This window comes from Phytophthora cinnamomi (assembly GCF_018691715.1).
Source record: "Phytophthora cinnamomi strain GKB4 chromosome Unknown Contig39, whole genome shotgun sequence".
In the NCBI taxonomy this organism is placed as follows: domain Eukaryota; phylum Oomycota; class Peronosporomycetes; order Peronosporales; family Peronosporaceae; genus Phytophthora; species Phytophthora cinnamomi.
In genome coordinates, this window is record NW_027150972.1 from 286,430 (window position 1) to 297,951 (window position 11,522).

Consider the following 11,522-nt stretch of genomic DNA (forward strand, 5'->3'; position numbering starts at 1 on the left):
AAGACACACCGATGGATACATTGAAGTGGACCACCACAGTGAGTGGTCCACACATACCCAAAAGATCCTATTGGTAGAAAGCAGCATCTTTCTACCAATCAGAGACATGCATATTAGCGGGGCTCTGACAGCCAGCCGCTGCCAACCCTTTCATAGATGATAAACAGTTTTAGCAGCTTTTAGAGGAAGATCAATTTACAAACAATACAGTTCTCATTTTACCTAATCTAAGTCACTTGGAATCCTTTCTTACTTAACTTATATTTGTGTATTCAAATATAATTAACCTAAGTAATTACTAAGTACTTACGCTTCCTCATACACGTTGCGCAACGTGTAAGCTAAAGTAGTGAGTCAAGTTAGACCCACAACACCTGGTAGCACTTTGTAGTCCGTCCAACGACCGACTGCTCGACGTTCGTACGCGGTGTACGAACGCGGAGCCGAGAACCACATGAGCACGGAGGTGCCCATGGAGAGCTCCAACACGCCTGCAACGCATGTTGCACGCGCTGACTGCCCCCACCTGTCTGACCCAGAGTGGAAGGCCCTCCAACGACTGTCAACAGTCATTGGAGAAGCGGCGATAGCTACAATGCTGCGTACGCTATCGCCGACGGAGCAACATGGTGTTGCTCTGGGATTCATCATGAAGGAGCAGCGTGACGCTGCTTCCTCAGTGACGGCGTCGTCAGGGACGACACCGCGTGCTCAACCATTAAAGTTGAGCGTAAGCAATTACGTGGGAAGAGAGGGCGAGCCTCTCCTCCGATGGCTTGTCGAACTCGACACAGCCATAGCGGCTCGACGCATCGTCGACCCGCTGTCGAAGGTCGCGTTCGCCATGTCCTGCCTTGGCGGACGCGCAAGGAGTTGGGCGTATGGACGCCGACTCTCCGATCCTACGTGCTTCAGCACGTACGAAGTGTTCAAAGAGGAGCTCAAACAAGCGTTTGAGCCCCCGCAAAACGAGTTCCGGTCGAGGGCGGAGTTCCTCGACCTTCAGCAGGGTAAGCATGACGTCCATGCTTACGCGCAGCGCGCACGATATTTGGTATCAAATATCGTGACTAACCCGATTGACGAGGCGACCGAGGTCGTCACGTTCATGAAAGGACTTAGAGATGGGCCCGTGAAGACCTATCTCTTCCGAGAGTACCCGAGTACTCTCGAAGCTGCAATCACTCTTGCCATGCAAGAAGAGTTTAGCCTGCGGCAGGCTAAACTCCATGTAAATGTACCGAGGCCGCAACCGCGCCCGGTAGCGAGGACGGGAGGTCCAGAACCAATGGACCTCTCGAACGCAACAACTGCTGATTACCAGCAGCAGGGAGGTAACGTGCGATGCTTCCGTTGCGGAAGGATCGGTCACTTTGCACGGGAGTGCACAGCTCCCATGCCCCCTGGAGGTGGCCGTCGTGGCGATGCTAGGCATCGCCGCGGACCAACAAAAAACGCGAACATCCAGTAGGCGCGGGGCGCCCTACTGGTAATGCAGTCACGCGTGCCGACATCGGGCACGCGACACTGAGGACTGCAGCCCCGAGTGAGACCAGCTCTCACTGCAAGAAACAAGATGACAGGCCAAACCTAGTCATCTTGAAGGTTTACTCGAAGAGAGCGAGTGACTCTCTTCGAGCTTTGGTGGATTCAGGCGCGTCGAACAACTTTGTTCGACTGGGGAGCTTACCGAGACTTGACTTCGAGGAGGTAGATACACCTCGAAGTCTTCTGGAGGTACGACTGGCAACAGGTGCCATCGTGAAGACCGAGAAGCGCGTCGTGAACGTGCGCTTCTCGTACAAACAATGGATGTTTGTCGAACACTTTATCGTCCTGGACCTGGACGATAAGTTCGACGTAGTAATGGGCATGCCGTGCAAGCCACGGCATGATCCGGTGATAGACTGGAAGAAGCGCACGCTCGTGCGCTTCGGCCGCGACAGCGGAACAGAGAGCGATGGCCCTGTTACCGCAGCGCACGCACCAGCAGGTGCGCGCGGCTCACCAGTCGAGACAGCGCTTAATGCTGCTGTCCCGGAGTGCCCAAGAAGTGCGCGAGGGCGCGCACAAGTAAGACCCACGTCGGCAAGGCTGCCGACGTCGGAAGAAAAAGATGTGTTGGTTCGGGGAACCAACACCCACGTTCAAGCGTGTAAGGGACAGTCCCTGACCCGAAGCGGTCAGGTCGACAACGACGCGTCGGCTCCGGGAGCCGACGCACCCTCAGTCATGAGGGGCTCCGCCAATGAATGGCGTCGAGGTGACGAAGGCGTGTCAACTCCGGGAGTTGACGCTGCAAACAGTGCGGACGGTTGCAAACGTACCGCACTGACGCAATTTGCATGCTGTCGTGCAGCCGGGCTGCACGACGAAGCGCCATGCGGTCAAGCCGGGCTTGATACCGCGCGCCCGCGGACAGGGTCCGCCGGCGAACGACTGTCCACGGCCGGGCCTGGACAAGAAGAACAACTGTGCGGAGCCGCGCTCCGCACAACAAGAAGACGGCGCAAGCGGAAAACGCTGCGCAAGTCTCGGTCCGGGACCGAGACGCCCCAAGAGCAGTCTGCTGGGCAGACTGAGGCGGTGACGCCGGATGTCGAGACGCTAAGTGTCTTGACACGCACCGATGCTAGATTCCAGTATCGTGAGATGGCACTCGCTAATCCTCCGACGACGGCGTCGGAGTTGACTTCGCTTCCAGCCATGAGCTGGAAGCGCTTCACGCGCGACTTGCACGATGGACGCATCGAGCAGGTCTGCGTTCTTTCGAACAGCGAAAGAACGGAGAGCGAGAGCGAAGAGCTGAGGCAGCTCTTCATGGGAAGTACCACTGAGAGTGAAGACACTCTCAGTGCGAAGACGAAGCGAGAGCGCTTCGAGGAACAAGGTTGGGACTCGCTGAAGTCGAGTCCCTATTACAAATTGTTGAGGGAGTACAAAGACGTACTCCCGGAAGAGATTCCTGCGGAGCTTCCGCAGGATAAGGGCATTCAGCACGAGATTGATCTCGTGCCGGGCACGAAGTACTGTGTCACGCGGCAGTGGCCACTGCCGCGAGAGCAAGTGAAAGCGATCGACGACTTCTTTGAAAGTCGTCGTAAAGCAGGACAAGTGCGGGAATCAAAGTCCCCGCACAGTGCTCCGACGTTCTGTGTCAAGAAGCCACAGGGCGGATGGCGCATCGTTCATGCCTACAACAAGCTGAACGATGCGACGGTACCGGCGCAGACGCCGATACCACGAAAAGATGTCATCATCGATTCGATGGCCGGGAGCACCGTTTACAGTGCTCTCGAGTTGCGAGATGGATTCTATCAGATCCTAATGCGTGAGAGCGATATCCCTCTCACGGCAGTGAGCACGCCAAGCGGCATGCTCTGGGAATGGCTAGTAATGCCACAGGGGCTTAAGAATGCCCCTGCGACTTTCAACAGGTGCGTGACGCACTTGTTGCGCTCGGTGCGCGACTTCGCACCGAGCTACTTCGATGATGTGTTCATCCACAGCCGGGCTGTGGACGGGAAGACCGACGTAGAGATGCACAGGGTGCATCTCCGGCATCTACTTGAGCTTATGCGAAAGCATAAGCTCTACGCGAACCTGAAGAAGTGTATCTTCGGGGCGAGCGAGATACCCGTCCTCGGGTGTCTCGTAGGGAAGAATGGTGTCCGCCCTGACCCAGAAAAGGTCAGAGTGATTAACGAATGGCCAACGCCTTCAAGTGTCAAGGAACTGAGGCAGTTCCTTGGCTTGGCCACGTACTTGTGCAAGTACGTGGAGGACTATGCGGGCAAGATCCGCCCGCTGTCACAGCTTCTTAAGAAAGAAGCTGTGTGGAATTGGACACCCGATTGCCAAAAGGCATTCGATACAGTCAAGCGGGGCTTGACTGAGGCGCCGATCTTGGCAGTGGCTGACCAAGATCGCCCATTTCACGTAGTGTGTGACGCATCCGATTTCGCGATCGGATGCGCGTTAATGCAGCACGATCACGAGGGCCGTGATCGTGTCGTCTACTACCAATCGCGTCAGCTGAAGCCAGCTGAGCGCAACTATCCGGTGCATGACAAGGAACTCCTTGCCATGAAGTATGCACTCGCAAAGTTCCGAGTGTATTTGCTTGGAAGTAGACCATTTGTGGTCTACGCCGACCATGCTTCACTGCGCACTGCAGTGAAGTCACCACACATTTCACAGAGAATGGCGAGATGGCTCTCATTCTTTGCGGAGTATAACTTCCGGGTCGAATACAAACCCGGAAGATTGAACGTGGTGGCCGACGCGTTATCACGTCGGCCGGACTATGCAGAAGCTGTTGACGTCAATGCCATTGACGCCATACGATCGAGCAAACCCACATCGTCTCTGTTGGACCATGTGAAGGCCGCGTACGCGCACGACACGGACACGAAGCTCTTGCTGGCCTATGGCACAGCGCCTTCTGACAAGTCCCGTCAGAAGCTGCCCAAGCACCTTCGTGCGCGTGCACACCGCTTTCGAGTGCACGACGGACTGCTTCTTTACAACGCAGTCGACGACAACGCGGATCGCGTTGTCGTGCCAAATGACCATGACCTGCGACTCAGGATCATGTACGAATATCATGATGCCCCGACTGCGGGACATCTCGGACGTGAGAAGACATACGTCCTTCTCACGCGCGACTTCTACTGGCACCACCAGTATAAGTGGGTGCGCAAGTACATCCGTGCTTGCGAGGTATGCCAACGCGTGAAGCCTGCGCCGTTTGCGCAGGCTCCATTACAATCACTACCGACTCCGTCGGAGTGTTGGAAGTCCATGTCTTTGGACTTCATCTTTGGTCTTCCCCCGGATAGCGGAGGGAACACCGGTGTTGTGGTCTTTGTAGACCGTTTCAGCAAGATGGTACATCTTGCTGCGGTGCCAGCAGAGGTGACCGCGAAGCAGACGGCCCGTCTGCTCGTCGACATGGTGTTCAAACACCATGGCATGCCGTCCGACATCGTGTCGGACAGAGACTCGCGCTTCACAGCGCACCTGTGGCAAGAAGTGTTTACACTTATTGGGAGCCAGCTTTCAATGTCGACTGCGGATCATCCGCAGGCGGACGGCCAAACCGAGCGCGTGAACCGCGTGCTCGTCGACATTCTGAAGAGCTACGCTCACTCGTTCCACTACTGGAGCGAGTGCTTACCGATGGCAGAGTTTGTCATCAATAACTCAGTGCATGCCTCGTCAGGGCATACACCGTTCTACGTGAATGCCATGCGGCATCCACGTCTACCGAGTTTACTCGGAGTGATGGCTCCCACTTTAAGTGGGGGAGGATCTACGACTGCAATACAGCAGCCGCAGAAAACCGCTGACACTTGCACAGTATCAGCTGCAACAACGAACAAACCACATGAGTCTGCACCCTGCGCAGACTCCCCCAACAACAAGGACAAAGACCACGGGTCTGCGCAGGGCGCAGACACAGCGAAGAACCACGCAGAGGCCGGGCCTCTAGCGAAGAGCGAGCTGAATGACTTCAGCTCGGATGCAATCAACTTCCTAGCCAAAAGACAAGCCGTGATTCGGTTTGTCCAGGACGCGATTGCAACTTCTGTGGATAGACAGAAGCTGAACGCAGACAATGTGGGCAGAGGCAACACAAATGAATTCAAAGTTAGTTCATTGGTTTTGTTAGCTACGCAAAACCTGCCTAAACATGCAGTTTCGGATTTCGGAGCAAGTAAGCTTTCTCCGCGCTTCATCAGGCCGTCACTGTGTTGGCACGGCACGGCAACGCATACACGCTAGACATACCGTCTAGCATGCGCCTCCATCCGACTTTTACGTCGGACGGCTGAAGCCATACCGGCAGCACGAGCCATCTAGCTCGGCTGACCCGAAGCCTCGGCAGGAGCCGAGGCAGAAGCGGAGGACTTGGCCTCGGCGACGAGCAACCTCTCCTCCAGCGCGCGGACGCGCTGGAGCAACCCCTTCATCTGGGTCCCCAGCTCGACCTGGATATTCGAGGCGGTCTGCGAGACCGCCGCGACTTGGGCCTTCTGGTTCGCCAGCTCCTGCTTCAGGGCGGCGAACTCAGTGCCCTGCAGACGCTCCACGACGGCCACCCGGTCGTGGAGAGGCGCATACTGATCAGCCCGGGGCTGATCATACCCGGGGCGTGTTCCCACCCCCGCCACCGCCGATCCGTGACGCCCGCGGCTCAACCCGCTGGATTGTTGAGCGGATTGTTGACCATAGTATCCCGAAAATGAACCCTCAAGGGGCTCGTTTTCGTATTCGTTGGAGAGGATTTCCTCCCCATCGAGATACATGGGAGCCGCGGAACGTCTTGCTGGAGGACGTTCCGGAAATGGTGAGGGCGTACGAAGAGCAGTACGCGCTGGCGCAGCGGAAGTAACACGAGCGCTGCGATCATCGCTAGCGCCCGAACCCTCACGTGCTAAGAACTTAGCACGGAGCTCTTTGAGACTCTCGGGCACACGGAATGACGTGTACCCGTTCAGGTCGCGGTCGCTCAAGCGGATCGCGCCTGGGAAGCACTTCGTGCACTGAAAGCCCTCGGGCACAGCGCACGGCACATTAGCCTCCTCCGCAGCAACGTGGAGTTGCTCCACCTTTCCACGCTTCGAGTACGTCTCGAAGCGATCACGCGCTTGCTTAATCCGATCACGGTAAGCACTCGGTTTCTTGTTGAAGTTTTCAACAAAGGCGTTCCAACTTTGACAAAGTGCCTGCCACTCGGGCACTTTGCTGCGAGAAGAGGTCTTCTTGCTTTGAAACCATCGGAGCTCATGAAAGAGTCCGATGTAGTAATCGCGCCTTTGATGCGTATCCGCATCAAAGTGCAGCTCGGCAGCCACAGCGTCATCTTTGATTGCGCTGCATACGTACAGCGGCACCTCATTCGGAGGTACCGAGTTCCCAAACCGGTCCGCGATCTCGGACGCGGACGGCATCCATGGATCGCGCGCTGCAGGCGCAGCGCGCGGAGAGCCTTGAGCTTTAACATCACGCGCTGCAGCAGCAGCGCGCGGAGTACTGAGAACCCCAGCTGAAGCGAGTGGGGTATCACTCTCAGTACGCGAACGCTTCGAACTCGAAGCGCCCGATTCGCCCCCTTCACGCGGGCGAACGTTCTTGGCGTGAGGGTCGAGCGATTCGCTCGACACTGAGTCTTCACGCTTTGAGGGCGAGTCCTCCTCGCCCTCCATGTCTTCATCGTCGTCGTCGAAGTCGACGACGTCACCGTACTTCGCCTTCTGGCGTTCGAAGTAGTCGTCGATGGAGAGATGACTCCCCATCGACTTTGCGGACTTCTTCTGAGGCGCGCTCATCGTTGAATGAGCGCGGATTTCTTCTCCAAACGCGGAGAATTGACGAATGGTCAATTCCAAAGATTGACGTGCGGGGACCCCGCGCGTCTAACCTTAAGGGGGGGATGGTGTAACGGGGTTACACGTACAAGTGGCTGCAAGCCACTTGTGAATTTAACAGATAGGTTATCTGTTAAACGTTTTGGATACTTCCTCACATTGGTGTAAGACACACCGATGGATACATTGAAGTGGACCACCACAGTGAGTGGTCCACACATACCCAAAAGATCCTATTGGTAGAAAGCAGCATCTTTCTACCAATCAGAGACATGCATATTAGCGGGGCTCTGACAGCCAGCCGCTGCCAACCCTTTCATAGATGATAAACAGTTTTAGCAGCTTTTAGAGGAAGATCAATTTACAAACAATACAGTTCTCATTTTACCTAATCTAAGTCACTTGGAATCCTTTCTTACTTAACTTATATTTGTGTATTCAAATATAATTAACCTAAGTAATTACTAAGTACTTACGCTTCCTCATACACGTTGCGCAACGTGTAAGCTAAAGTAGTGAGTCAAGTTAGACCCACTACAGTAACGCACTGCGTTATATATTACTGGTTTCGTAATTTATTACGGAGTACGTAATTTATATTTGTTGCGGTACGTATTACGGGCCAGCTTACGAGACGGCTTACGGGACGAAGTTTACGGGGCGACCCGTCAACTAACAATTGCATTCAACAAGGAGTGGCCATGAAGTGAGTAGCTAGTCTAGAGTACAAGAGAGTACGGACTTTAAGTTACAATATCACTTTTCTTTTTGCCTTCTACGAGCCCAAGCTTCGACTACATCACAGAAAGCTAGTTTCTCAGTCCGACGAAAGTCCGATGTCTGCGTTTAAGCCCAGGGATATTATTGTCTTATTCTAAGCTTAACTCGTAGGTCTTGCTTGTCAATTCTTTAGGCTACCCCTAGCCCAGCGTCGAAAAAGGTAGTTTTTCAAGTCCGATTCGCCAAAACTCCTGCAAGGCACATAGTATTACATGTATAGTAAACGGTGGTGTCGCGTTTTCACTAAATAATCTGTGTGTCTACACTAAATAGGGACCGTCTCCACCCCAGTACTGTAGTGGGTGCATCGAGGGAATTCGACGAAAATTCCGACTTTGCCTCCGTCATAGCGTATGATACCGTGAATCCCACCAAGGTTCACGAGGTTCATAATGGGTCGTTCCTGAAACCTCAAAACACTATAATAAACGCTCATTTCGGTAGAACCAGGGCGTTAAGGCTTGGTACGACTGGACGGAAACCCTTCCGTTTGAACCAAGGGAGGGGTATCAAATCAAGTTGAAGTGTGATCTATCCGCAGTCTTACATCTACACCGCAGTCGTACCACCGACTTGCAACTATAAGTTTTATCTTCTGCTTGAAATGCTCCACGCAGCTCTGCTTGCCTTTTGGTATCGTCATCGACAAGACCGTCGACGCAGCCGCCGGCGCAAGCCCCGTACACCGTTCCAGCGTCGACTTTCAAGTACGTGCGCATCCGCTCCGCGCATACGACGGAGAGAACCACAAAAACTATCTGCGTCGTCTAATCCACATTGGAACTACGAGACAGAACAAGAGGCGCGAGACCAATCGGCGTGCTCGCGAGCGCCGCCTGCTCCGCCTAGTCACGGAAGTGCCTCCTGTCGACGAAGGGGACAGCAGCGGCAGCGACCGTGACTTGATGACACAGTACCGTACTAGAGGTATAATTGGTTCGCTGTATATAACCAAACGCGGTCTAATACCTTTTGATCAGATACTAGATTGCTCAATAAACAGCGCCTCAATTGCTCTACTGCATTTCCACAATACTAAAGTCATGGATCGCACCATCTCGCAAGCTATTTGATCAGATAGCCAGTACTATAGTAGACTGCCTAGCTTTTTGTCTGCAATAATGGTGTAGCGATCGAGACCGATATCTGGTTTAGCAACCAATTGTATGGTCAATTGGGACGACTCGACCTAAATAGAAAGGCCATGTGTGTCCTTTTTCTGTTTTGTGTGTTGAACCCGATTTGAGGAGTTGAGGTTTCAGATGCGACCCAATATGGCTTCATATTATGGTACCGTTCGTGATACCTCGTGCCTGGCTATGCTATTCCGCACCTGGCTCTGTCAGCTACGATTATACACCCGCAGGTATCACGAATGATAAGTACTGTACTGTACCTAATCTACCAAACTGCCTCTAACTTAGAGGAGAGTACTGTACTTAGGGTCTAAGTACTCTCCTCTAGTGCTCAGCTGCGCGTGCGCTCCACACAAATGCCAGCTGTTTGGCGGACAATAGCAAAAAAGCCAGCCGGTTCGCTTCAAGTCGCTATGCACTGGGAGCGCCCGTAGCGTCGTCGAGACGCTTCCCCTCGGCCGCAATTCTCGCAATTCTTGCGGCTTCTTACAAGCGCGGCGCGGCGTAATGGTCCCGCGCGACCTGCAAGTATGCAACGAGCAAGTTCGAGGTGCCGGCAAACAGTACGCTAGTATTCATAAAGCGCCTTCTTGGATAGAAATCGTAGCCACCCTGGTTGCGACAGCAATGAAGGTACCATGATGGCAGAGAACTGTACGCAATCCTCCACATGGTCACGGTATATACGGTGCGTTCGTAACCTTTCCGTATCTTAGAGCGCTCATCCGCAAAGTAGTGGTAAATGCATGTGAAGCTGGTTTCTTATCATCCGTGCGTTGGTTCTCTTCGTATAAATTATAGGCTACAGTAGTTCATGTATCAACACATCCAGACACAGAGCTGGCTGCTCATTATTATTACAAATTAGATTTTGTTTTGCCGGACGACGCTTGATCTACTTTATTTATGTGGAGTCAACCTTTGGGCCAGGAGCGCAGGCAGTCCATCCAGACGCGAAGCAGCGGTGTCCAACGCGCGTGGGAGATCACAGCAATCTGAAGAGGAGGAATAAGATTTCGATAAAGAATTTCCAGTATAATACATTTACTCTTTGGTTCTTTTGAGCAATAATCTCGTCTTTCGAAGTATTATCTGCTCAGTGAATCGCTGTCGCACCCTTATGGTAGTAGATAGCGTTACGGACCTATACCGTTATATGTATAATTTTTATACACAATCCTGGGATAGGGCTTCCTGTCTTATCCATAATATGATCACGCGACAAACCCTTGGTACTTAACATAATATGTTACGTACCAGGTGTTTGTCGCGTAATCTTAGGATAATATTGGGATAGGATTTTCTGCGGATTTATCGCTGCAAACCACAGCTTGCTTCATTCTACGATTCGCACTTCTCCTCGCAAGTCCCTCCAACCAAAACCGAAGAACGAGTATGCGATCAACCAAAATCGCGTTTCTCCTCGGCTCAATGATCCTACTCCTGGCTGGCTCCGCTCTCTCCGAACCGACAAAATACGGCCAGGGCGTGACCGGCACGATGGCCGCGTTTGATGCGGCCCAGAACAGCAGAGTCCGTGCCAAGACCTCGCTCAGGATGCTTCGTGAATCAACTAACACGAAGGTTGAAGAGCTTGGAGGGGAAGAAAGGACTATCAGTTTGTCTGGGTTGAAGAAGTGGGCTCCGTGGACGTCCGCCTACAAGGATGCAAACATGAAGAAAGTGTACAAAAATATTGAAGCACAGCACTGGAAGGGCCTCCTCCAGATAGAGACGGACAAGGAAAAAGCGCTGGGTGTGGCAAAAATAGCAGCCCGAAAAAAATCCGTGAACAAAGAAAACGCCAAAATCTTCGATGAGGCCCTCAATGACAACACTAAGATGCAAGAAATGATCGGGTACTTCTATGATAAGCGTGTGCCGGTGTCCCATGTCAAGAAAATGATGAGGAAAGCTGGCAAAAATAAGAAGGAGATCAAGGTTATCGTGGACGACTTCGAAGCGTATAAGACAAATATGAGGAACTACCTTGCAGGCAGGGATCCATAAATCAGTTTTTCGTAGGGATAACTACAAATAGACCGAATTTGGACGCGAATGGCCTGGCCAAGCCTGGGCACCGACGCGAATGCCTCGAGCAGCGACGTGACGGTAAGTTCGTTCGCCTTCTCTGGCGACCGGTGACAGTGGCAGCGTGCTCGAGAGCATGAGCGGCGATGTTCTTTTGTGGATGAGCAGCGTTGATCCAGCGCCTTGGACACCAGTGCGATTC

General features: G+C 53.2%; 1 protein-coding gene across 1 annotated transcript; it reads left to right on the plus strand.

Annotated features, from left to right (window-relative positions):
• Positions 1 to 10,720: 10,720 nt before the first annotated feature.
• IUM83_10578 (uncharacterized protein) lies at positions 10,721 to 11,299 on the plus strand (the record flags this gene model as incomplete). Its single annotated transcript, XM_067935090.1, has 1 exon — positions 10,721 to 11,299. The coding sequence occupies one exon, from the start codon at positions 10,721 to 10,723 to the stop codon at positions 11,297 to 11,299; it is 579 nt and encodes a 192-aa protein (XP_067791551.1).
• Between the last annotated feature and the right edge of the window lie 223 nt (positions 11,300 to 11,522).